This window comes from Austrofundulus limnaeus, unplaced genomic scaffold (assembly GCF_001266775.1).
Source record: "Austrofundulus limnaeus strain Quisiro unplaced genomic scaffold, Austrofundulus_limnaeus-1.0 Scaffold262, whole genome shotgun sequence".
NCBI classification, from domain to species: domain Eukaryota; kingdom Metazoa; phylum Chordata; class Actinopteri; order Cyprinodontiformes; family Rivulidae; genus Austrofundulus; species Austrofundulus limnaeus.
Window position 1 is genome coordinate 665,798 of NW_013952664.1, and position 27,310 is coordinate 693,107.

A 27,310-nucleotide genomic window follows, 5' to 3' on the forward strand; every position below is an offset into this window, starting at 1 on the left:
TTTTCATGTTCTGTAAATTGTATTAAAAACAAAGCTGCTGCTGTTGATCATTCTGTTCTCATAAAGCCCACCCCCAAGGCCAATACTCTAGGGAAACACTTTTTTGAAGATGTTCTTGATAAAACAATTGACTGTTAGTAACTCAGTCTAAAATGTTTGCATCTGTTTAATCAGATGTCATATACCTCTGTATAACCATGTTAATATTTTTGTAGGACAAAGTACAGTACACGTTTTTCTTATTATCAAAATTTGAACATTTTTGTTTCGGGCAGGTATGTCGGGCAGGTAACATTTAAAAAATAAAATCTTGTCGAACCCTGAAGTGTTGATCCAACACACTTAAATCATAAAACAACAAAGCAAAAGGAAGGATTTCGTCAGTTTCTCACATTTTACTACTTAATTAAAAATTTGTTCACTAACGGGACTTGCTTTCAACTTAAGATACACTTTGATAAAACGTGGCTCATAATTAAACAATATACAAAAACAAGGTCTTCTACAAAATGAAAAACTGAGCTGTAGATGTGTTTAACTCTTAGAATGCATAAACTGTTTTACTAGGCGATAAGGCCTATTAAATATAGCGTATATAGGATATTAGCGTTTTCATATCAAACACATAATTGAATTCACCCCACCGCAAGTCTTTTATTCATTCARCTTGAATTTCAGGCTTCTTTTGACATTTTGATGTAGAAATAAACTCTTTCACATTTGGGAAGTGGCCTGGAATAGAGGTTATTTTCAGCTTCAAAGGCCTTCTGCATTTCTGTAGAACTCAATATAAGCATGATTCATGGRGCATAATTTATTGGATTTATTTGGTACTTTGTGTTTCAAACAGTTTTTGGAATGGACCATTTTTAAAAAGGATGGYCCTCTGGTAAAAACTACAGCAAGAAAAAAAGAAATTGAACCTAATACTAATACCACAATTAAATGTTCAACCATCCTCGAAGGAATGCATATTACCATTCATACAATTTTTTTTGGACAGTGTTGTGAGATCCTGTGTGATCCGTTAAAGCTTAGAGCATGTGTTGTAGCAGTAGCAGACGGTCATGCACATCAAATTCTACCTCAATTTCTGCATGTTACYCAACAGGTTGTTGCTAGCTGACCTAAGAGTGAGTGGGGTTGGCTGATGCCACCAACCTTGCTTAGAAGGGCCATGAAAGGTCGAGCAGCTAAAGCCWRTCCTCTGCCTACATCCCCCAAAAAGAGTTGAGTGAAATTATGAACATTCTATCAGACATTGATCACATCTATTRCAGTATTATTGTTTCATCACCCAGCCCTAGTTTTGACACATATGTTAAAAAGTTCCAAGTCCTCTTCCACATGCGCTCCTGAGCCGCACACTGTGGGAAAACATAGTAGAGGTTCATGTTATCGCTGTTCTTCCATCACCGACAGACGGCAGTACGGTGCCAAACCAGCGGAAAAGTAGTCGGGAAGAGTGTAGAAGAAGAAACGCTTGACGTCACACATAAAGTAACCACATTTACTTACCTCTTTTTCCATATTATCAGTTTCTCTGCGCTTCACGAACTCAGAGAGCCACACTGGTTTGTTTCATCCAGGATCACAAACTGGTCGCAAATATCTTTCCATGTCGTCCGGCATATTAAYTCATCTTTCTTTAAAGCCGTTGCTATTTCCTTCCATGAGTTTTGTGCCATCTGGTTGTCTTTATGATCTCTCATGGAGGGATCATACAGATGGCGGTACATTTGGACCTGTTCAGCGAGAGCACCTTCGYGACGAGTGGCGCGCAGCCTTTGCGGAGTTTCAAATATTTCGGAGGTGCACCACCACGCACTAGGAAACAACATGGAGCCAACACGCGGGGGCGGGGATGCTGCGATTATGTCACTTTTGACGCAAACCCCCTCGCGCCCTGTGCGTCGCGTCAACTATAACCTAAGCTTACATCCCCCAAAAAGAGTTCAGGGAAATTATGAACATTCTATTGTACATTGATCACATCTATTGCAGTGTTATTGTTTTATCACCCAGCCCTAGTTTTGACACATATGTTAAAGTTCSAAGTCCTCTTCCACATATTTGTTCCAAAACCAAAATATCATTGCTGGTTTTGATTTGGTGATGAATTCACAGAAAAATCTCTCCTTTTCCGCACTCTTGTGTTGAATGCTGCCAAAGAAAATTCAAATCCGATTTTGAACCGAGCTGAGRCTAAACATTAAACACAGTTTCATTCCTATGCAAATGCAAGGCAGCAGATTTACATGCCGTCTTTTAAAGTATGCAGATGACCTTTTCCTCAGGATTCTGCCCCAGATACTGAGCACTTAGTAAAACTCTTTAGGTAGTCAGGCTATAGAACACACATCTTCCGCAAAAACTTCCTCTGCACACCAACTTCCCCCCCGTACAGCAGCGAGGAGCTTTAGACGAATTTGTCGAAGTCCTACTGAGATTTGACCTGACAAGGATCTCTCTTGAAGATCTCACGCGATCAACGCTCACCCACAGCTTCTGGTTTACACTGCTCTCCAAATGTTCTAAACTAAAAGGATGCGGAGTTAAATTAGCTGGTTGTATTCGTGTGTTGTTGTTTTTTTTTTTTCAGTTTCTCTGTTTTGTTGTTTTGGTTTTTACTCCCTAAAGCATCGCGCTTAAGGAATGTTAACTCAGAGGCGGTAATTTCTGGAGTCAGGTTGCCAATTGCAGTTGAGGAAAAAAGGCCTTCGGAGTGTGTTTTGACTGGATGCGTGTGGAGATTACTGTGACAGCGCAGTTTATTGTTGGCAGTTGTTGAAATTACATTAGCTTTGTGGGTCAAACTGCGCTAACTTTTTTTTATAGGAAGTGTATTCAGGTGTCAGTGAGAAATCATAGCATATTTGGAGGAACAGAAAGAAAAGTTTGACAGTTTTGGGTGCGTGGAGTCAGACGTTCCCTCTGTGCATCTCCCTCCTGCAATTTCCTCCGTTTAAAATTCAATTTCAAGCAAATATTTCACCGACATTTCCCTTCTGAGCCTCGCATTGTCACAGCTCATTAAAACATAATTGAGCTGAATATTCAACAGCTCACTTTGCGCATGCATCACTTTACGGCGTTAACACTTGCTAAGGAAACATTTACACAGAAAAACCCCGTCTCGGTCTCTGTTTGCTCTCGGAGCGCAACACGAGCCGCTTACATGGCTGCCTTATCACTTCCCTGTGATTTATCTCTGCCAGAGCAAATAAACATAACTGGGAATGGGGGGAGGGGAGGGGGGTATGCAAAGTGTGATCCAGCAGCAGCATTTTTAATCTTTTCTCCCCCATCAGTGTCTATTACCAAGCGCTGCCGAGCTCAGCAGACCGAAGCGCTCCCGGGCTCTGATTGAGTTAGTTCAATTAAACTTGGCCCCAGCAAGGTGTAATGAGAACTGTGCTGTATCACCGACGATGCAGAGGGGTAAACACAAAGACATTTTGGCTTAGCTATTACCCAGTGACCCATTAATATCAATAGTCTCTGTTTTTATGAAACTTTGTTTGAGTCACTGAGACTCAACCCTCATTTAAGGAAACCAAAGACCTTTTATTATCYGTGCAGCTTCAATGAAATGAAAATGTAACTCATCATAAAGGCTCATCATAAAGGCTAAAAGATTGATAATCTGGCAAATAAAAAAATGGGATAACCAGCACTCCAGAAAAATACCAYTGTATTTTTTGGAGTGCTGGTTATCCCATTTTTTTTCAGAACCAGGCACCAATTTACTCTTCTCCCTTCTTATAAGGAAATTTGAGTTGTGCGCACTAAAAAAAAWTTTCTAATTAATCTGGCAATAAAGCCAGTTTTAGTCAGTTCTGAGGTCCAACATGYTTATTTTATTAGTTTTTCCAGTTGCCCTAATATTAATTAAACTGGTTTGTTTATTTGAAGTAAGGACCAAATGGAGATTTGAGATACAGTATATTTTGCACATGTCCTCCTCTTTGTTCTCCATGTGGTGTTTTTATTCAAATTTAAAAGAAATCAGAGAAAATTGAATTATTTATAACCGTGTAGGATTTGCTTCATTGCGTCTCTTCGGGCAGCGTGGTAATGGGATAGGAATGAGTTTGTTGTCAAGGCAACAAAGTTGGGAATTTTTCCTGTTTGAACTTTTAACATGTCTGGAGGCCATGTTCTGTTCAAAAAGCATGGTGCGATTAGAAAGTGTTGCCAAAAATTTATATTACTATTAGATGTTTTCGTCATGTTTGCCTTTCCTTAGTAGGGTTGGGCAATATTGGCAAAAAAATTTATCACGATTAATTGTGGTATTTAGCTGATAACGATTAATTTGACGATTAATCCCCCAGAGTCCCTGGACACCCTTGTATCCTAGTCACATGACCAATTTATATGGAGAAAATTGGCTCTTCGTAAAAATCTGTTCCAAATTGTGTCAAAATTACAGACTTCAGGCTATACATCAAACTTTAAATTGTGTTGATAGATAAATAAATTACACAATTTTTTAAAATGTTGGTCATATTTGAATCAGAGAGGAACACCAAGTGGTTAGTCTGCCAGGCGACATTAATCGTATTAATTGTCAACTGCCAAAAATTAATCAATTAATGTTTTTCTGACGATTAATTGCACACGATACGATTATGCCCAACCCTATTCCTTAGACTGAACTATTTATGTTGATTTGTCAAATGGACATTTGAATTGTTTCTTTTTTTTGTTTTGTTTTGTTTTGTTTCCCTAAAATCCAGTTTGAGTGCACATTTACTGGGTACAGCAACATAACACAAAGCATTTTCTTGAACCAATCCHAGTTTATTACTTCCTTCAGCCCTTCACAATAAGAGTCTCAATCATATTCACTTAGTTTTAACCTCAAAACACTTTAAATTCATCCAAAGCTTAGATTCAAGGTTATTGTTCCATGTGCTGAAATTAGCATAACTTTTATTATTCATTTTTTAAACTGTAATCAGTTCTTYTAAACAAACTTTTATAGCAGCTTTTTCAGGCAAAGACCCTGTTTTTGAATCTTAAAAATGCAGAAACAAAATAAAATAAACTCCTTAAATGATTGTTATTGTACAATTCTAGAAGAATGTGGGGAAAACTGAAAACGGAATTAGGAAAAAAAGCTGAAAAAGTATATACAGTACAAGGCAGAATATTTAAAAAAGGAAAAAYTAAACTGTTAAGAAAAGAAGAAACAAGTCATGAGACAGCCGTGTTCACACCCAGAGTTATTTTGTAGTTTAATTTTATTTAATGCAGTACTGGCAGAGAACATGGCAGTAATGTTTCCTTGGCTGCTCGGGAACCGAATGCAGTTAAAAGCTTGGGCAGGAGGCCAGATGCAGTTCTGAGACCAGGGCAGATCCAAAAAATTTTAAACGGGGGCCAAAGAGAATTGAAGTTTATTTAAATAGATGGAAATCCCGTGTTACAAAATGTAAACAAAAATTGGTTCATGGGTTCATATGCCTGAGCTTGTGATGCTCCTGTTTGAAGCATTTTTTTAAGTACGATATACATGAATGCTTTACCAAAATAAAACTGAAGCATCTTACAGCAACCCAACAAATCAATGTGGGCAGCTAAATTTAGTTCAGCCCTTGGAGAGTGGAGACACTATTGATGTTTGGTCAGCTGCTGCCAAATATGCAGATGCCTGTTTGTTAAAAGGTGGGATACATAAGTAAAGAGGCTTGAATATGATTTAGCGCCGTTTTATATTCTGGCGGTTTCTAATGGTGGTGCGGTAGAGGCTGGTATGGATTTAAAAAAACATTCAAGATTAGTAAACAGGGTTAACACACAATAATAAAGGCCAGTGGTTTCCAACCTATTTCCCTTAAAGCCCCCACCCCTTCCCCTTCTTACTTCCATGACAAGCTCTCTGGGGGTCCCATCAGGTGGCACCACTGCTATAGGCCACTGAAACGAGAGCTACGAAAATTGAACCTTGCAAATTGAAGCTACTTCTACCACTGCCTGATCTGCATCTGAATACCATCAGTGCTTTTGTCTATCATGAACAGAAAAATCAGCGACTTTCTGTTCAAACGAGGGGTCCCCTCTGTTGTTTCGCTCATTAACACTACAGCAGGTTGATTGTCAACGTTTGTCTTTTTTTGTACTCGCATGCAAATCCCAGCTGGTTCTCRCTCGCCCAGTTAGTGTTCATGCATGCAAATCATTTGCTCACTGCAAGCAGGGGGCACCTTGTGTAATGCCATGCTTTTTATTCGCAAAATCAGGTTCAAGTGGAGTTCAGCCAACTTTTTTTTGATATCGTCATGCTAGCAAATTAAAAATTTTGCTAGGTTTAAGTGGAGTAACATTTAGTAATGTGACATCTGTCCACAGCATCAAGATGACTAAAGGACGCGTTTTTGCCTCAGCAGCACTTTTTGGGGTAACGTTCCCAAATTAAAACAGAACAGCCCCCCCACCCTCCTCCCCTGCACATAAACATCAAAAACACATGCGTGCCCACTCACCAGAAGGCAGCTGGTGGGCTGAGGGGAGCTAAGACTGGTCAGCTGAAAGCAACAGAAGGAAGGTGCAGTCTGTAATCGCCTGTGGGACCTGGAGACGCTGTAAAGGTGCAGCTCATTTCAGAAAGTGAGTGCAGTGCATTAAAAGGCTGCTTTTCTTTGTGAAGATGTTAAAAAGGTACAAAAGGGGTACTAAAAAGTAGCTCAATACAACACTAACTTGGATTAAATTGGACTGGAGGTTAAATGATTTATGACTCCACAACCTGGACTAAAGCCATGCAGGGACCAGATACTTTGTTTTTATGGGCAATCCGGAGGCGAGGGCTGTGTGTGTGTGTGTGTTCTTGACACACAATTGAGCTTGTTTGACTTCATCAGGACTGTCCATTGGTTTAACAATACTTTCTTTTGGATTCATTCATTCTTCTGAGACAAGACCCTGGGGAAGACTCAACTCAATGGAGAAACGATCTCTTCTTTTTGGCCTGGAGAGTGTCGCTGGCTAGATGGATGTTTGGGTTTCCCCTCTTCGGCAAGTCGTTCACGTGACCTCGGATAAGCGTAAAAATAAATTAATGAATGTTTACTTCATTTGAAATAAATATTTTCTGATAGTGAACTGGAGCTGTATTAATGGACTGAGTTTGCTAGAATTGATTGGGTGAGTTTAAGACCCATAAACATTGTTTTTATCCAATGTTAGTCTTAGTTATTGCATCACCTCTCAGACTAGTTTTTTGTTTTTGTGAAATGGGCTGTGTGGGGCAGCTGTGGAAGAGTGGTTAAGGATGTTGTCCTGTAACTAGTGGGTCGTCTGTTCGATCCCCTGTTCCGTCTCAGTCTTACCTGCTGGTCAGAGTGCCCGGTGGCACAAGCTCTGCTTCTGCCAATCTGCCTCAGGGCTACGATGTAGCTTACCACCATCAGTGTGTGAATGGGTGAATGATTGAAGTCTGAAGTACTTTGGAGTCTGCAGAGACCTGATAAAGTGCTCTGTAAGTTCAAGCCTCTTACATATGTCTAACAATGTTGAGACAAAGACGTGTTATTTGTTGAAACTTTTTGTCTCTCCTCCTAGAGACTTCTTTAGTTTGAAGGTAAGCTCAGCYTTAAAAACAGTATTTTTGCATTRTGGATCTTGTTGTTGTTTACATGCAGTCTAATGACCAATCGTTAGTGTCCTGATGGCCACTTGTTGTTCAGAGGGCTGAGTCATACTCACACTAACAGCACTGTAACGGGGACAATAGGACATGGAGACTGTGTGTAGATTGTTTCTTTGTTGTAACAATGCTTCTTGGCAATAAATCTTGCCTGTTAAATTCCCCTTTTAAATGGTACCACATTTATATCAGCACATGAAAATTTTGCCAAAGCTTTTCTTCCAAACGGTTATTTTCCTGTTGCTGGTGACATTTGTTTTGAGCTTCCGGTGCCTCCAGGTGCTGCCAATCAGGCATCCACTATACGATTTATTACCAAGAGACATTGCATTAATTTACCAAACACTAAATTTCTTCCCTTTTTTGTGTGCTAAGCATGTGTTTTTATGTTATCACCTTGTTTTTGTGTATTGGTAAGCAAAAAACCAATCTGTGCACGTTTACTCAAATCGCTGTGTATAACAGGAGCAAAAAATGTTACAAACTATTCAATTTCCATCTCTGTGTGCATGTGCTCTCCATCTGAAAGCCAGTTGGTGTTCATGGATTCCGGCCCTTTCACCACAGTGTTGGCACCTCACACGTCTTCATTGAAGGCTAATCAACAAAGCGCTGTGTGTTTCTGGTAAAACTGGCAAGGCTTTTTTAAGCCCATCTTGATCATTTAATTAGTCTGATTATCTGAACAGCTGTTTGCTGGAGCGCTCTGKTTTTTTTTAAATAAATTCACAAGCTCAGTGTTTTGTTACTTTAAAATGATGGATGTCTTGCAATGGCATTAAAGGTGGTCAGAAATGATGATGGCACCTTTGTAGGGGTCACCCCGGGTGAAGAAACAAGATTTACTGCCTCTCATCAGGCCTCGGACAGGCCTGATGAGAGGACAGGACCTCTGTCACAAACTGAACTCTATTTAGGCCATGACAGGTCATTCTAACCGTGGAAGAGAACCCCTCAGTTCTCTTAATCAGATAATGGACAGAACAATCTCTTCTGTTCGTGATTCATTTGTTGTTTAACTAAGAATGTTTATGCATTTTTTAAATCATGATAATGCCTGTCACAGGAAAAGAGGTTATCATATCATGTTGTTGAACAACCACAGAATTTTAACCTTGGGCTGGCGCCGGCTGGCAAATCTTTATCTTTCTTTCTCTGACTTATCTCTAAGCCTGAGGGCGGAACCAAAGTTCGTCCGTTTCTTTTACTAACCCGGACGGCTTTGAGCGACGCACTCTTCTTCCTGATTCCAACCTAGGAAGACAGCTGGGATTCTCTCTGGAGAAACCTCAGTTTGGCTTAAAGTGTGATCCCATGAGCTAATTAGGGAAGACTTCACAGCCAGGGTCCCGGCATGCCTGCCGGTGGTCTCTCAACCCGAGGCCAAGCCTCTACGTGTGTTTTTAACTCCCAACGGGAGATTTTATTTTGGAAGGAGGAACCGGATACGGCTTGAATTTTTCTAGCTTGGACTGAAACAGACGAAAGTTACCTGGAAAAACACCTGTTCGCCAATGACCGGTAAGCAAGCCGACATCAGTTCCCCGACTGATCGGAGGCGAGCCAGCTCCTACCCTGAGGGTACCTTAAGAAGCCATCATCTGGTAAAAGCTGATGTGTTCGGAGTGAYGTGTCATGTGGAACCTGAGCTTAGAAAAGACGTGCAGTTCCGGTTGACCCACGCTTTGATAAAAGTAAAAGTTGTAGTAACATACTAATCTTACTTTCCTTCTTTCCTTGTTCTTAATTTGCCAAAACTTAAGCTAAAAGTGCCAGTAAAATAGTTTGGTTGTTAACATCAGAACTGATGTTTTACTGTTCTATAAAAGTAATCTGAGTTGATGTGAATTGAAATTCGGAAGCGGGTTTTCTCATTTAACTCAGACGTTTGTTATAGGAATAAACACAATCAAGTGTAACTTATGATCTGTTCAATTTGTGTAAATAAATGATTGCATAGTCTTTTATGAATCAACTTGAACTCGTCTGAACGTTCACTTGTATCACTTTTCACTTCGCACAGTCAAGATATTAACAAGTAATGAGAAATACCTTGGTAAAAGTTTCCTCATAACCTTGTGTATGACAGATGTGGGAAAAGCTTGATTCACCTTAAGCTCACTCTTACACATTACCCCCATTTTGCAAGTCATCACCCCCAAATGGTGATTAGTTGAAAAAGATTTTACTGGCACTTTTAACTTAAGTTTTGGCAAATTAAGAACAAGGAAAGGAGGAAAGTAAGATTAGTATGTTACTACGACTTGTGACAGAGTTCCTGTCCTCTCGTCAGGCCTGTCCGAGGCCTGCTTCAAGGCATTAAATCTTGTTTCTTCACTCGAGGTGACCCCTACACCTTCAAGCTGACTGACAAATGTTTTCTTGATAGGGTTAAAAGTTTAGAGCTTTCTGCTTTGTAGAGTTGACTTGTTGCATTGCTGCCCAAGTCTTGGGTTTCTAATGACCGTTTACCATAGAATACTTGTTTGTCTCTATAAACTGCTAATGTGATAAAATCAGAATTTGGTTTTACAAGCTCCTCTCACTCATTTGTTTTATGTTTAATCCAGGGACTGATTACGGGCGACAATGTGTCTCAGTGCTGCTGTTTTGCTAATATTAGGAGAATAGCAATAAACAGCTGGCGGAACGAATTTTCCATCTGGGTGACATTAAAGCCAACACAAGAAAGAGCTGGGCTCAATACAAAAACAAAGGAATTACTGAATGTTTTCTTGATTTTCACACAGACCTCAATCTACCAAAAACATTGAGAGGATGAGGAATTTGTATGCTTTGCCTTTCTGTCACCAGTACTCAAAAAGAATCTTTTATAACTCAATCAGAACATAGTCATTAAAGGCTGATTTAGCTACACATTAAATAAAAAAGAAAACTACATAAAGTAATTTGAATAAACAGGAACATTACCTCATTTAGATTTAGATTTCTTCCAGTGGAAATGCAAACTAAGAGTTTAGAAAGTAAAGTATTTAAGGTAAGTGTTCACAAAGTGTTTCAAGTTCAGTAGAAAAATACATTTTTAAAAACTGACACCAAAAAATAAGTTGTTTTTGCTAATATTTCAGTTAGTAAAAGTTAAGACATTGCTAGTTACAGTTGAAGTACAACTAAAACAGGAAACCTTTAAATAAAGCCTTATAATGAGCATAAAATACCAAACTGTATTAGTTCATATTGACATTTACTGCATTGTACGCTTTCTTATTAAAACAGAATGTACCATGTACCAGACTAAAATATTCTCTCATGCTGTTTTCAGTTACACACACAAAAAAAAATCTAACGTTTCCTATGAATATTTGTATGAGAAGAAAAAAATCTGTAGCGTGTGTATTAAAGATTGAATTTCTATACTGCAGTAGTGGCTTGGAAATAGGATTACTAACAGTGGTGTTCAGTTCAGTGAACTAATTTCAATCAATCCATTTACAGTAYGGTCCAGTTGTATACCATTCATGGACTAAGAATAAAGGAGCATCAATGGTTTATTTAAAACAAAAGTTGCTTGTTTTCAGATATCTGTTTTGTGACCTTGAGTTCAGCGTACACCTCAGCATTTTTTTTYCAAAACTGACACCCATTATCTATCAGTGATGTCCAGATTGTGATCCAGATCAGTTTGTGATTATGCACGAAGCGTTTAGTTGTACTTTACAACCTCTATTCCTGAATGAACAAGCTGCTCTTTTATTTTTGGCCTCTCCTCAGGCTGCTTCTTTCCCTCTTTGCCTCCCAGGAGACTTACCAAACACCTGCTGAGCTTAAATGGGGAATTTTCTTCTTCTGCCAGAAAAAAACAACAATTTTCATTCACCCATCTGCTAAGGAAGCAGTTAGTGACTGCTTTTTTTGTTTCCAAACTTGCAAATAATGATTTCTTAATAGCGGGGGATGAATCCTTTTTTTAAATCTCGTATTATGTTAAGATGCTTTAAGATGTCTAGGTGGCAGTGTTTTTGTGCTTTTTATTTCTTAAGGTTGAAGTGAAAGCAATAAAAACAATAGTAGTGTGGATACATAAAAAATCTATACCTTTTAGCCTAGGACTGTTTGGCTGATTGTCTTATCAACCAGCCAGAAGATTTTGTCTGATAGTGTCACATTCTCTCTTCGATAACCATCTGTGTCTCTCTTCTGCTCATTGTCCACCTTTTTTCAATCGCTGGTGTCAGGTAACAGTCACATCGTGATAACGATAACATCTCTGTCAGAGGTGGAGGAAATGGTGAGAAACCACCCTGAAAGAAAAATATTGAGCCATATTGGGAAAAAGCGCCTCTTGCTCCAGCTGATCCGACAGTCTTTTACAGAATGAGCATTTAATAACTATCATAACGGCAGTAAAATGACAACGAACCAATGCTTATGACCCGTAGGATAATCATGCTTCCTCTGGGTGCACTAACTTAAGTGCTTTAGGGGTTCAAAAGTTCACTTTCTTCTATTACCACATGGCTGCACCGGTGGAATTAAACTCCAAGCAGATGGAGGGGCTGAAATGGTGCATCATGTGCAAGACCAAACAGAGGGACACGGCATACGTGCAGAAAGTACAAATATCGAATGAAAGGCTTAGCATTCCTTGAAGGAATGCATATCGCTCTTCCATGCCAGAGTTTGCAACTAATTTCACTCTGAGAAATACCAGTTACAGCCATTTTTGTCAAACCTTTAGTAAAACGTATGTCTTGTATGATCTTGTGCTCTCAGGGTTGGGGTCGAGGTTCTTCCTCACATGGAGGAGCTCAAGTATCTTGGTGTTTAGTTCACAAGTGGAGGAAAAATGGAGGGTGAGATTGACCGATGGGTGCGGCTTCTGCAGGATTGCAGACTGCACTGATTTGTTGTGATGAAGAGGGAGCTGAGCTGTAAGGAGAAGCTCTCTATTTACCGGTCGGTTTGCTTTACTACCCTCACCTATGGTTACGAACATTGGGCAGTGACCGAAAGAACGAGATTGGGCTTACAAGCAGTCGAAATGAGTTTTCTCCACAGGGTGGCTGGACTCTTCCTTAGAGACATGGCGAGGAGTTCAGTTATCCAGGAGAGACTTGGAGTAGAGCCACTGCTCCTCTACATCGAGAGGAGCCAGTTGAGGTGGTTCATCTGGTAAGGATGCCTCCTGGACACCTTCCTAGGGAGGTACTTTAGGTACGTCTGACTGGGAGGAGATCTCAAAGAATATATAGGACACACTAATGTGCCTAATTTGGTCTGGAAATGCCTTAGAATCCTCCCAGAAGAGCTGGAAGAGATGGCTGAGGAAAGAGAGGTCTTGGCTTCCCAGCTCAATATGCTGCCCCCACGACCCGACTCAGWCTTCCCAAGACCCATCATCTGCTGCTTGTTCCGAGTTAGTTGTGAATGACTCTCACTATTTACCACACCAAGCTGAGATTTGGTGTGGTAGTATCTGTATAAAACTACGTTATAGCAATCTTTGCATTTGAAAACACATCCAATAATTAGAGACTTCCATTTGAATCCTTCAAATGGTTGACAGAGAGACAAAGAGAGAGAAGAGAAGAGACAAGCATAGAGAGGGTTTATTGGGGGAAGGGGAGCAAGGATCTGTCCAAACATTAGGTGGCTCCCACAAGTTTAATTAAAATAATTTTTTTAACGGCTCTTGGACTCAAACTCCATGCATAGATACACCCATACATCCATTTTTGGTCTTGTTGGAATAAACCTGAGTACCCAGAGAAAACCCACACATGCACAGAGAGAACATGCAAATTGTACCCAGAAGGGTTCCTGGCCAGGATTCAATYTGGGAACCTTCTTGCTGAGAGGCAACAGSTCTACCACTGAGCCACCAAATTCTTAACTATTATATTACAGTGGTTTTCAAATCAGCATTTTAGAACATCATCATAGAATTTTTTGAAATTGTAATGGATTTCAGTTTTGGTGTGCCCCTGGATTTTCAATGGCTCCCTTCAAAAATAGATTTCTTTGGGCACCACTGCTTTTAAGACCATATGAGGAAAGGTGCATCAGAATATGTTTAGCTAACTGGATTCAAAAAGTCGTCTGTAATCTTGATTGCTGGTCAAACAGTATATTCTTGGCACATGAAGTTCTGGATGCTGAGTTTCCATCTTATCTTTATAACCTCAGATACTCTGATAATTCTGTCCACTGTTTCCAAACTAAATAGTAATCCAACTGACTCTCTGGATTATTATCGTGCGATAATGAAGCGCTAGACCCTGGCTGACTATTCGAGTCATGTCAGGGAAACGGAGTCCCCTATTTCTTGTGGACGTGTGTTCGGTTCATTTTTGATTTATTCGAGGAAACCAAAAACGACAGGTGAAGTGTGAAATCATCTGATTTTGTTGACAGAAGAGAAAAAAGAAAATGCCACTGATGCACATCAACATGTCAGTTAAATCAAAAATGTGGAGAAGCTTTATTTTTTTTATTATGGCTCACGCTGTCTTCGTAGAAGCACTCCTAAAGGGAAAATCAGTTTCAGGTGGGGGTTTGTAATTGATTTTATTTTTTGACACCGAAGAATAGTTTATTGAACAAGCAAAAAAACAAAGTTTGTGTGAAATTTTCTTTATTTTTACTGCTCTAAAGATGATTTGATTTAGCTGACAGGTCGAATTATGTTTCAGCCTTGGAATGTCTATATACAGACATGTAGGAAAAGATGTCATTGTTGAGGAGGGAAATGGAAGAAGATGAATGGAAATCAGCCTGAGCAGAACAGGGTAAGAGTCGACAGTCTCTGAACCAGGGGTAAAGAGAAAGAAGCATAAATAACAACCATGTTCAGTAGATGTAAAAGAACGCGGAACAGAGCTGATTTTTGGATGAAACTTCAGTTCCATGGTGTTGCTAATTGTAGAAGAAGGTCATATGGAAGCTGTGGAACAGCTGCAGTACCCAGCGCTGCGTGCGGGGGGTGATACAGGACCTGAAAAATCTGGCTTCATGAGAAACAGGAATACTAGTGTGATCGGTCCCCATTGGAGAGAATCTGTGCTCCAGCACACTCACTCGCTCACTACTTCCCCTCCTCTTTCACGCTCTCCCTCATTCTCACACACCCATACACACTTCTTCTATTCTTGTTTTATTTTTTCATCTTTTTTTTTTTTTGCCTCAGTCATTTCTGCCGCTCTCTCCTGTTTCATCCATTCCTCCGTGGAGAGCAGGGAGGTGATTTCACTGACAGTGGCTTGATTGGACAAAACGGGGGACGGAGTTGAGGACCTGAGGGACAGGAAGGAGTCTTTCTTAAGAGGGAGTGTGTGTGCGCCAAAAGATCCGGCGGAAGATTTCTTCCAGTGGAAATTATTTGCATCACAAACCCAGTGGAAAGAGGGACCCTCAGTCTGCTGCTGGCTGTGCAAGAGGTGCTGTCCACTGTATTTAATTTGTGATTATTATTATTATTATTATTCTCTTTCTTTTGAGCGTGCTCACCTTTTCAGCATGCAGACTCGATGGCTTCTTTTCTCATGCAAATGTAAAAAAAATGCACTGCAGCTGGTTGCTCTAATTCAGGTTGGCATGATTTTAATGAAACACTCTGCGAATTAGTCCAAGATGCATGCTGATGATCTTGTGTGTGTGCAGTGTTTTCTAGAACACAAGAGAGAGAAAAAAAACAATGTTTAATAATTCATGCTGCCAATGTGACCAAAAACTTCCAAACTGGGTTATTTTTTTTTAAATGATTGCACCTCTTGTTACGTTTCTTGCAGTGTCACCTGTCTTCACATGTGTGTTGACATGTATGCACTGTATCATGCTTTAGAAACACTAACGAGGAAAGGAAGGAGAGGAAAAAGGCTTAATGCTGGGTGGAACTGTGCCTAAATGCGATTTTAAACAGGATGCTGAAGGTTAGACAAATGTCTTTTCCGCCTTTGCAGCACCTCTGCTTTAAAAAAAACCCACCTTGTATATGGATAAGCTTTAAGTGTGGTGGTCACGAATAACGCCTCCCCCTTTAAAATGTGGTTCTAATACAAATTCTGTCCATTTGATAATCACTTTTTTTCCCCTGTCCTAGTGCATTGTTTTCCCATCCCTTTATCTTAATTTCTTCACCGTTCATCACCGTTTTTATTGTCTGTCCTGCTGAGGCAGCAAAACTTTACCGGGTCCATTCACAGAACTGCTCAAGACACGTAAGAGGCGGAAAGGAGGGCTGGCTTAGGCGAAAAGGAAGCTTGAAAAATAAATAAAGAAATACAAGCAGGCCTCTGGGTAGTGGCCGTGGGGTGATTTATATGCAGACGCCTCAGCACACGTGTTGAACCAGCGCTACAATTAACACCTCCACCAATCCTCGGCTGCGCTTGACAGATGCTGCATYCGAGTGAGTGCAAAGCGTTTTCATTAGTCCCGGCTGCCGGTTCAGAGGAGTTTAGAGGGGGACATCAAATTGTTTGCAACAGCAAATGACCTAGAATCTATGAAAATCACAGCAGTGTTTTTTTTTTTCTTCAAGCTAATTGCTCAAACCCACTTTGTATGCACATCCAACTGTAGTGTTTTGATTTTTCACCTCCTTGTTACCAAAATCTTTAATGTATTTTACTAGAATTTTATGCAATAGACCAAAGTAGCACATGATTATGAAGTGGAAGGAAAAATGATACATGATCTTTTTTTTTTTTTACAAATAAAAACAGAAAAGTGTGACAATATTTGTATCAAAATTTAGTACAACTAGTTACCTAGAGTCCACCTGTGTAATTAATCTCAGTACAAATACAGCTGTTTTGTGAAGGTCAGGTTTGTTGAATTACATTAGTGATCAAATGGCATCATGAAGACCAAAGACCACACCAGGCAGGTCAGGGAGCAAGTTAAACTTCAAAGCAGAGTTAGGATATAAAACAACATCTCAAGCTTCTCATATCTAGCTTAGAATTTGTAGCAAGTAGTGGTGTCCCTAAAAGTATGGGTTTGAGTACTTGAGTTTGGGTACTCGTCGATACCAAGTACCGATACTGAATAATGAGTTATAAGCCTACAGCCCCTATGGCTGGATCAAACATAAAATACAGCATGAYATATAGGGTACAGCTGTAAATTTTTAAAATAACAAAAAAGGATACTTGAGAGAAGATACTCAACTCGTACAACTTTCCTAAACATAGAAATGACAAAACTTTCAATTGGAATGTAAATTGAAACACATTCAGTTGTGTGTTGATACCAGTTTCTCAATATTGATATTGGTTTAGAGTATTGGGGAATTYATAGTAGGAGTCCTTGTAAAAATGCTGGCATACAGCTTAATACGTGAACTAGTGGTATCCTGATACTGATACCAATGTTTGGGGCGGCTGTGGTGCAGTGGTGGGCCAACCAACATGGGACCAGAAAGTCACTAGTTTGACTCCATGCCATGCCCACATGCCGTGGTGTCCCTGAGCAAGACACCCAACCCCCTAACTGCTCTCCAGGGCCTTAAATAGCTGCCTGTTGTTGAATTTGGGTGTTTCTCATGCTCGTGGGCACTCATCTCATCATTGTATGTAACCTGCATTGATGACAAATACTACAAGCACCTCATAAGAAATTAACTTCCACAAGAACAACACGACCGATGTGATTTGCTTTCAGTAATAAAGAATCTGCTCATTTATGATGTTTGTCCTGCTCTAGGGGGCGTGATAGACAAGGACCTCCGACGCTACCTCAACCTGCGCTTCCAGAAAGCTTCCGTGGACCACGAGTTGCAGCAGATCATACGGGACAACCTCTACCTCCGCACCATCCCCTGTGAGTAACTTCATCCTCCCATTGTTCAGCTTTTTTTTTTTTTAATAAGAGTGCAGTTGGAATAGAGTTCTGGACTCCAGGGGCGACAAAAGCTGCTGAATTAAAGAAATTACACATCACAGTTTAATTAATCAARTTTTAATTGCTTCTGATTCCTAAAATGTCTTTTGTTGTTAAACCGCTTCTTCTTGCAACAAGAGCACCCCATCATAAATTACCATCTGACAGACAGTTGAGAAATTAATCCCCACTTTCTTGGCTGTGTTTGCTGAAGAGTCATGGGATTTTTTGAAAGATCCACATCAGCTGGGCAGTCYGTCGATAAGGCCAGTTTCACATTGGAGAAAAGCTCAAGATGAAGCTTCTGAATAGACCTGGAATTAGGAATGTTTTGTCAGGTTTATCCTCCCACAAATCTTTCTGCCAAATATCTCACAGAYGTAATGTAATAATCTTTGAGATGAGCTCTAGTTTGCTTCTGGAGCTTCAGGGGGGAAAGTAATAACTTGGTAAGTAGCTGTTTGGAAAAAGAGCCTCTTGACTGGTGCTGGTTCATGCTGCTTGCTTCTGAATTTGTTTATATTCTGAAATCTAAATTTGATCAAATATTGTGATTAATTTTTTTTGTTCCTTATTTGTTTCAGTCTCTATCTATTTGTATGGAAAGTCATTTAGTTTCTGGAGTGCTGGCTTTTTAGCTGGAATCAGATTTTTGTGGACTCTTAAAAATCAAGTGTTGACTGCAGCTCTCCTTTTCTAATTAGCTGCATTAGGAGCCTCAGAAGAGCACACAGTTGTAACTGAGTGTTGTGTAGATCATCAAAGATGAGATTTGGAAGGCTTTAAGCTATTGATTCTTGAATGTGTTTTTAGAGCATTTCAAATCAAATGCTTGTCTGTGTTTCTAGGCTGCATATGCGTGTGGCCCTTATTAATCTTTTGGTGCTTTAACAAGCTTAGAGAAAGTGATGCTAATGCTGTAGGTTGTTAATTTTGGTGGTCGTGTATACAAGCTCCTATCTAGCGCTAGCTGTGCTATAAGGGCCAGCTGTATGGTAGCCAAACTCTCCCCTGAATCCCGTAATGGAGGCACATTCTTTAAGGCCAAGAGAGGATTTCACTGGAACTGCTTCCTCATCTCCCCCTCCGAACGGAATACATCAAGAAAAAACAAAAAGACAAGCGCTGTTTATTTGCAACACAAGCATAATTTTCCCTGATAACCACTCGAAGAGCTGCTGCTGGTGAGGCATTGAAGATAGCAGAGCTGTAGAGAGTGAGGGAAAGTAAATAGGAGAACAAATCAGAGGTAAAAGATAAAAGGGAACAAAGGGTAAACGGGAGGAAGCGATAGACCCAAGCTGTAGAAACCATACGAGTAAATTCAATGTAGACAAACTACAAAGAGAGGTGGAAAAAGGTGAGTTAATGAAGCTTCACCAATAGATCCCAGTGCTGCTGAGGGAACAAGCTAAAAGGCAAGTCGTGATTTCACAGCCTCGTTTTCAAATAATTTGAAGCTGAACATGAGAAAGCTTCATTCTGCTTTGAAATGATTGAACTGAGCTGCCAAGGGAAGTAGCCTCAGAGCTGTAACGGTTGATATACTGTATGTAAAAGCAAACCACAGCGTTACAGCTCAAGGGTGCGATGTAAGTTCTGAATGACCAGATGGCTCATGGGGTTTAGATTGGGAGATGTCAAATGCATTTTATGGGCAGTGCTAAGGCTGGGTGATGATTTCTATTTTGTTTGTTTTACCTATTTTAAATAAGGACCAGGAGAAAAAAAGCTGATTAATCTTGCCAAACTGGTGACGTGACCATTCCTCTTTTATCCACAATTTCCTCTGGAGCTGCTGCACTCATTTTCTTCTTTCACTCCACGTCGTTCTTTATTTTGAAACAGTTCTGAGGCACGGTGGTGAAACATGTTACTCAACAGGTTGTTGTTCAATCACCAGAGTGAGGGAGTTAGATGATGCCATCACACCTTGCTTAGCTGGACCGTGAGAGGTCGGGAAGCTGTTTTTATCATCTAGGCCTAAGTAGACCTTTACGTCAAAGCGCCTTAGTTGTACACATCGCCTCTTATGGTTTCAAGATGCAAGCTTCATTTGTGTAAACGTACCTCTTCACAGGATATAACTTACTCGGTTGGTGTGTGTATGTGTGTCAATCTCACTCCCAACTCRTCACATATCGACGCTTGTCAAGGTTCACTCTGTGTCCGGTTTTGATGCGTTGGATAACCCCCTCGCGTCAGTTGTTGACGAGATGAGAACAAGGAGGAGTCCATTGTCGTATTTTTGAAAACTGTTGAAAATGTCCGACATCTAACCATCCCAAAACCTGAATTTAACTTCTAGTAGACCTATACATCCTATCCCTGACCTCAATACATAAAATTAACCATTAACCGTGATTGTTAATTTTAACCATTTTTGAAACGTGTAGAAAATGCACAACAACAAACCGCCCCAAAACCTAAACTTAACTTCTGTTATCCCTAGACATCCTATCCCTGACCTCACCACCTAAAACTAACCAGTAATCCTGATCCCCAATATTAGCCATGGACCTCAACCCGAAGCCGCACCTGGAAAAGCCCTGTGCGTCAATAACTTGACGTGAGGAGATTACCCAATGCGTGAAGACCGGACGCAGAGGGAACCTTGGACAAGCGTCAGTATGTGATGAGTCGGGAGTGAGATTCTGTTGGTAGGTGAACAGTCACAAGCCACTTAAAGGAAGACTGGTTTTTGAGGCCATGTTGCAAAACCATTTCATAAAATGACCAATAATCTTTTGCAAACTGTTGAGACTTTTTGTGCTGACTATGGTGTGCCATCATTGTTCGAATGGTGGTACCAAAAATCATGTTGAATTCAAGTTCAAAACAAATTAAAATTTCTGGTAAGAAATCCAGAAAGAGGAAATTCATGTCAGTTTATTGCCAACTAAAGAACTAAATGCACATTTTTGATTTGATGAGTCAGTGCTATTGCACATTCGGCCACGATATGAATACGAACACATGCACATCGGCAAGGTCAGTTGTTCTACATAGACCAGGGATAGCCAGTTCTGGTCCTCGAGCTCCACAGTCCTTCACATTTTACTTGTTTCTCTGCTCCAACACACCTGATTTGAATGAATGGATGATTTTCAGGTTTCTGCAGAACTTGGAAGAGGTAATTCCCTGACTGAATCAGGTGTGTCAGAGAGGGGGGAAAACGTAAAACATGAAGGGCTGCGGACCTCGAGGATCAGGATTGACTAGACTTGACATAGACTGACATTAAAAAACCTACAAAGGCCTTCAGTCATGACTGAGCTTGGGTGAATGTGTATCTTAGGCTGAAAATAAGATAAAGGAAGGGACAGATTCTGCTGCAAGATGAACAAATGGGCCAATACACAAATGGAGATTGGTAACCCGCTGAGTCATATTGTGTGGGGTTTAGTGAAATTTTGGAGCATGCATTGCAGCCAAATGGAACCAAACCAACCAAACCAAGGAAAACACAAATACTGTTATTTTTACACAGTTAGTTCTGAAGACTGCATAGCATTTTACTTCCAGCAGATTGCCATACGTGGTAAGCACTTTTGGCACTTTTTTCATCTTCGCTTCATTCATGAAGACGACTTGAAAACAAGACACACAAAAAAACAACTATGCGAAATTGATAAGGAAAGTGCTCCATTGAGGCCTGCCTTGATGTGCAATAAATATAATGGAGACTAGGGGGGAAAAGGAGAAGAAAATTACAAGTGATGGATGTGAAGCAGTTGATCACAGCAATTTAAACATAACCTTTGAGTGGTAAAGAAAAGACATTTTTCACCAGGGATGAAGGCTGATGTACCGACAGTGGGAGAGTTACTGCCACTCATACCAATCATGAAGCTTGAGCAGAGTCAGTGAGRGCAGCTAAGGCTGTGCCAACTTTTAGACAAATTGCCTGGTTGGAATCCAAGGTCAGCGTGTTAATAGTCCGAGCCCATGTTGAAATCAGGCCTACCGTCTGGTAATCCACGTAGGTTTGATGGAGAGCTGAGCAAAATAGGAGTAGTTGCTAAGTGTGCTACGCAGACCAATAATGGTTCAAATATTTTGGTAGAAACTGAAAATTTGGTTTTAATTTTTATAATTTGTGTGCTTTTCATTTAAAGGCTCCACAGACGAGCAGGAAAAATGTTGGCTAACCATTTGAAGAATTTGAAATGATTTGTGAAGAGTTGAAGACATTGTGAGGGAGTAACTCGAAGGGCAACATAAAAACTGCTCCCCAACTTCTTTATCCTTCACTTTTTCCTTTCACATTATCACACACGCTCTTCATTCATATTCTTCGCCTCACCGTTTGGCTCTGTGAACACAGAAAAGCACTAAGTGATGATCAAATGAGGTGTCTTTAAATAATAATGGAACATCCTTTTTGCTTTTTATACCTGCATATGACCTGGTGATGATCTGCTTTTTCAGTTTCTCACCTACTATCACTGTCGGAGGATGTGAGAACAGAAGAAACAACGATGCTTTCTAGAAAACGATGATATAATTATGAAATTTCTCAATGTTTTTTTAAAGTTAGAGTAAGTTTACCATTTTATTCAGACATGGCTTAATATAAAGGTAATAACTAACACTTTTTTCTGTCCTTTTTAATGAATTTTTTTATATTCTACATTTTATTTCTTCTTATTAACCTCGTATTAACCAGTTCAATAAACAAATGCAACTGGTTACTTCAAGCTTTTCCCTGGGATTAAAATTTGTAGCTCAAAACCTGGGGATCGTTTCCGACATTCGTCCTTTTGACCCAAGGGCAGCAGGAGGGTTAAATAAACCTGCACCGATAACTTCTGAACATTTTTAAATAAAAGTAGATAATTTTAACTTGACACCCTAATAATTTTTACATGACCACTATATATTTACCAAGAGCAGAAAAAAGCTTGAAAACAGAGGTTGCTACTTTTTTAAAGGAGCATTTTGTTGAACATTCYTGAATGTGGTCGTATGATGGGTATATTTTGTGATATGAGTTTAAACTGTCCACACGTTTCTGACATTTATTACATTTCACTTCCTTTTGTTCATTCATTTGTGCAAATACGTATATGTGTATATATTTTAATGTGCTTTGGCATTGGAATGGCAGTTAATGGGAAGTTTGCCACCAACTGGAACAGTTTACGTTCATGGTTGTGGCAACCATGTTTTATGCTGAGGTTTCATACAAATGAGAATTTTACTCAAATGAATTTGTTGGTTTCATTATTTTGGTTCGCCAACATAGCAGGAAGTGTTCCTGTTTATCTGCTGCTTACCTTTCTCTTTTATTAATTGTTCTGTTTCAGTGTTTTTTATTAATGTATTGCTACAAACTCAATATGCAAGTCAACTATGTATCCTRATAAAATCCTCTTGAAATGTATTTGCCAGCTAATTGACATATCTTTTTCCTTAGCTTGATGTCTGATAGAAGATAAAGTTAATCAGGATAATAAAAMGAGTAAAAGCTCCTCAGAGTCCAACAATTTGTTATATAGCTTCTTTGTGATGTAGAGCCATTAAATGTTAAAGAAAGCTAGGGAAAAAAACCCTCTAGGTATGGATCAGATAGAGATTTTGATTATATGATAACACTGAGCAAATATACTWTGATTTCATGGTATTACAAAATCTAAAAAGTTGCCATCTGTGTTTAAAGCCATTGTAAATCAGTCACTGGTTTTGGCTCATATTTCTAACAGTGTATAATTCACACACTGTACTAGTTTTCACAAAACAAAAGTGGGGGAGCATCTAAAGAAATGTGGACAAATGCTTGTACTATAATACTGGTCAATAGGAAAAACAAAGAGGTSAACACCTTTTTAAAAGTTAAAACTATCAACTTCATTTCAAATCTGCTGGTGTGCCAAAAAAAAAAGCACCCCTGCCTGCCGTGAGAAACAACCATGTAGCAGAAAGTGCCGTTTGATTGACACAAGGGTTTAGTATCTTATGCAACAACACTGTACTGCTGTCAAATGTGCTTACCTGGCTTAGTCTGCCACCGTCTAAGTCAGTGCTGTATACTTTGAACACAGCAAAGTAAATTGGCCTGCCTTTGAAATGGAAATATAAAGAAGTATGATGTGATTTATTTAAAACAATGTTCATACTCTTACTACTGCTGCTAAAAAAATTCCCCACACATTGCAAAATTATGTGTTGTTTTGGTAGCAGGTTGGTAGCACGTCTGCTGTAGAGTRTTAGAACAACAGTTGGTAACCATGTTAGTTTTGCACTTTTAAAAAATTGTGATATACCTTGAAACCAGACCAGACCCGTGTCCAGTCCTGGCTGTGAGAGTCCAGCTCGGGCCCAGCATGGTGGTGATAGAAGATAAGTGGGCTCAAGGGGATGTTGTGATGTTCCTCCTTCTTTTATGTTTCTATACCTCACAGACATAAGGAAAATCTCAGCGCTCCAGAGCTCACGGTCTTCCCATTCACTCTGCCCTCAATTTCCTCTCCTCACTCACTCATTGACTTATTGCGGGGCAGGGTGGGGTTTCCATGGCAACCGTCTCCACTCCCCGTCTGCGTCAGAGACTCGACTCCTCTCAAAAATCCCGGCCGGCCCTCTTTCTTTCCTCCTCCCCCTCCTGCCTCTCGCTCGGCTCTTTTAAGAAAAGTCTGCAGGCCAGCACCTGGTACCACGCTTGTTTTGAAATGAAATCCACACACCTTCAGCTCGCAAAAAAAAAAAAAAGAAGGATGCTTTCTTAATGCGGGGTGCAGAGGTGGATGGAGGTGAACGAGGCTGACTGACAAGGCGGGACACAGATGTGGATTTGCCGGATGGCGAACGTGACTCAGAGCTCAGTGCTTGGCGGCAGATGTGGCCGAAAGACGAGAAGAAGAGGTGTGAAATTTGCTCCCTAATTGGGTTTTATTACACAACCTACGCCCGCTTGCAAAACTCCTGTTTTCTGCTATCGTAAGAGGAATCCATGAGACCTTCCTGYCTCGTCTTCGTTATAATAATCCAATGTATTTGGAGGAATGTGACAAACAAACCTTAAGGAAAAACCTAAACACTCATAGTTTCCAGTAACTCTAAAACCTTTTAGTTCTTCTTGTTTATGTTAGGGTTGATTTAAAAATGTCAAGCCATCATAGAGTTTGTTTCTTTGCATGATGTGGGATATTCCTGGAATCTAATGATCAACACTGAAAAAATGGCAGATAATCAAAACGAGTGGTTTAAAGTATAAAAACAGAAGCTCGACTCATTAATTGTGTTTATAAGAAGAAGTCTAAGTTTGTCGTCTTCACCGAGCGCTGCCTCTGCAAAGCCTTTGGCAAAATACRGCAAAATTTAGCTCAGTCAATCAGAGGTGTGACAGTACTTTGGAAAAGGCTGTTTGTGTGCAGCTTCAACAAATCACCTATCGAGCAGTGTGTATTTTATTTTAAAACCATGTTTTATGAAGATTTTTACTGCAGAATTCCTGAATTGCCTTTTTTTTTAGTTCTTTTATTTCTCACCAAACTCGTCTCAACTTTGGGCAGACTGTGCTGTTAGTATCTTTTCTTAAAGAACTCGTCGACGCAGCAACTACAAAAAAAAAGCACTTTTCATTAGAAGTTTCTGCAGTGCTGTGTTTTCAATCTGACCACTAAAATGCCAAATTGTCTAGTTTCTTTCTCCAAACTGTACTGTTCACATGTTCTTTCTTTTCTAAGTGGTTGCTATCCATTTTGGCAGACGGTGCAGAGAGGTGCCGTTTCCTAACCTTATCTCTGAAAAAGCAAATGGAACTGCAGACCTCAGGCTATCATTTTAAACCAAAGCATAACTTGACAACTACTATTTTTTTCTTTCAACAGTGACAAAGCACAGTTGAGAGAATGCAATATTTTTCAAAATGAGCTTTGTTTGTTTTTTTGTTTGTTTTTTTGAAGTTGTTTCAAGGTTCCACTTGCATTCTTCTTGCGCCTGTCTTTACTTTTTATGAAAATATATCATGTTCAGGTGACCCAAGATAAATCCCTCACTCATTTCRTATCAAAGCAGCTAAATAGTTTTCYTGTTTTCTATTTTCTTCATTTCTTTACTGGCATTTTAGACACTTTACATCCTCATTGAGGCGAACAAATTCAAGCACWTGGTCGGATCTTTTCCATCGTTTGAATTTTTGTCCAGTCCAGTGCGGCTCAGATAGTTTTCTAAAATTTATACTCACGTCTTAGAATTTGTTAAATAACCACAAAAACCTTAAACCTGTCACAGAATAGCACTAGTGCAAATTGTAGTTGACTGATAGAAGTATAGGAATAGTTAAAATTTTGCTGTAGCAAATACTAAATCTTAAAAAATAGGGCACACATTTGGACATGATAGATGTAAAGAGGGTGTAAATAATAATGTAAAGTTAAACTTTATGGAAATAATTACCTCATGCAAAATAAAAAGACAGTTTCCTTCGACAATGTATTTTAACTCAGTGACTTGGATCTATATCTTGACTTTGTGATGGACTTGCGACCTGTCCAGGTATAATCCTGCCTTTTGCACCAGTGACCCCTGTGACCCAGAAAAAAATGGGTAAAGAGGATTAGAGATTTTTGATGTGTGGGAGGAAACCGGAATACTTGGAGAAAACCCACACAAGCACAAGGGGAACATGCAAACTCCATACAAAAAGACCCCAGGTCTTAAACGGGTATCAAACTCAGGACCTTCTTGCTGTGAGGCATCAGTGCTAACCACTGATCCATTGTGCTGCCCAATGAATGGATGGGTCTTTATCTTGAGCAAAATGACAGTTTTGTAAAAGTAAACAATCCCTTTTTTGCAAATTCTAAAAAAACTCACCCCCTTTCAGACACCTTATATACATTAACTATACTATCATATTTGATGCCATTTGTTGAAATCTAAAGTGTAACAGGCCTGACATGTATAGTTATGGTTACTATATGTARATAATCAGGGCTTTAGTGAATGGCTGTTAAAACAACTCCTTAGATAAAGAAAACAATCCCATTTTTATTTTTGTTTTTGGAGCCTCCATAAAAACCCATAAAGGGAGCAATAACTGACCGTGTGTGTTGTCTGAGATGTCAAGCTTTTTTTTCCCTCCACATCCCTCAAGGACTGCTGCTTTAGTTTGCTGAGTGAAAACAGAAAAGAGTGTTTGATTCTGCCTACTGACAAGCTTGGGGACACGCCGACCCACACCCTTAATATTTATGGCCAGAGGCTTTGAGGCTGAAAGGACATCTCTTTGGTCAATGACAGACCAAATCTCTTTAGAGCGGTTTACTGCCACGTAGGGGCGGGCAGCGTCCCGAATGCACTCAGTAATTTCCAACTGTTTATGCCATGTGAGATATATGAAATGGTTTTATTGTAAGCGTTTAGCATACATCATCTTAGCAATGTTTAGCCATCTACTCTAGAGGTGGGCAAAATGAGGAATTTTTGGTATCAATCAAATTACAGGGCGAGTATTGCTTGTACCAATACTTTTTACTTAAAATTTCATGTTCATTGAATATTTTGGGGATTGTTGTGTTTAGTTGGTTATGATAAAACACAGGACAATAATTAGGCAAATAAAAATGCATCAATGGAACAAAATTATAAATATAACCTTGTCAACAACACAAAAGAAAATATCTTCCATTGCACACTTGCACAACAATAGCTGCGTTTCCATTGCAAATGTGTGCAAAAATTTGTCGGTATTTTGCTAATGTCGAAAAACAGTTTTGAAATTGCGGTGTTTCCGTTAAGTAAGAAGCGCTATTAAAGTCRTGCGTGAATAYGCTTGTTCTCGCGGTAAGTCATTACAAACATAGCGAC

At 39.7% G+C, this 27,310-nt stretch overlaps 1 protein-coding gene across 2 annotated transcripts in view; it reads left to right on the forward strand.

Annotated features, from left to right (window-relative positions):
• Positions 1-22,969, forward strand: part of LOC106526159 (membrane-associated guanylate kinase, WW and PDZ domain-containing protein 2) — an 83,726-nt gene extending 60,757 nt beyond the window's left edge. Inside the window, exons 2-3 of one of the 2 annotated variants that reach the window (XM_014020666.1) lie at positions 17,321-17,437; positions 21,929-22,969. In XM_014020666.1, the coding sequence (XP_013876120.1) occupies positions 17,321-17,437; positions 21,929-21,999 (188 nt within the window). In that variant the 3' untranslated portion in view covers positions 22,000-22,969. Of the gene's footprint in view, positions 1-17,320; positions 17,438-21,615; positions 21,826-21,928 lie in introns of those variants that run through there. The other variant, XM_014020667.1, reaches the window with a different exon arrangement.
• The last annotated feature ends 4,341 nt before the right edge of the window (positions 22,970-27,310 follow it).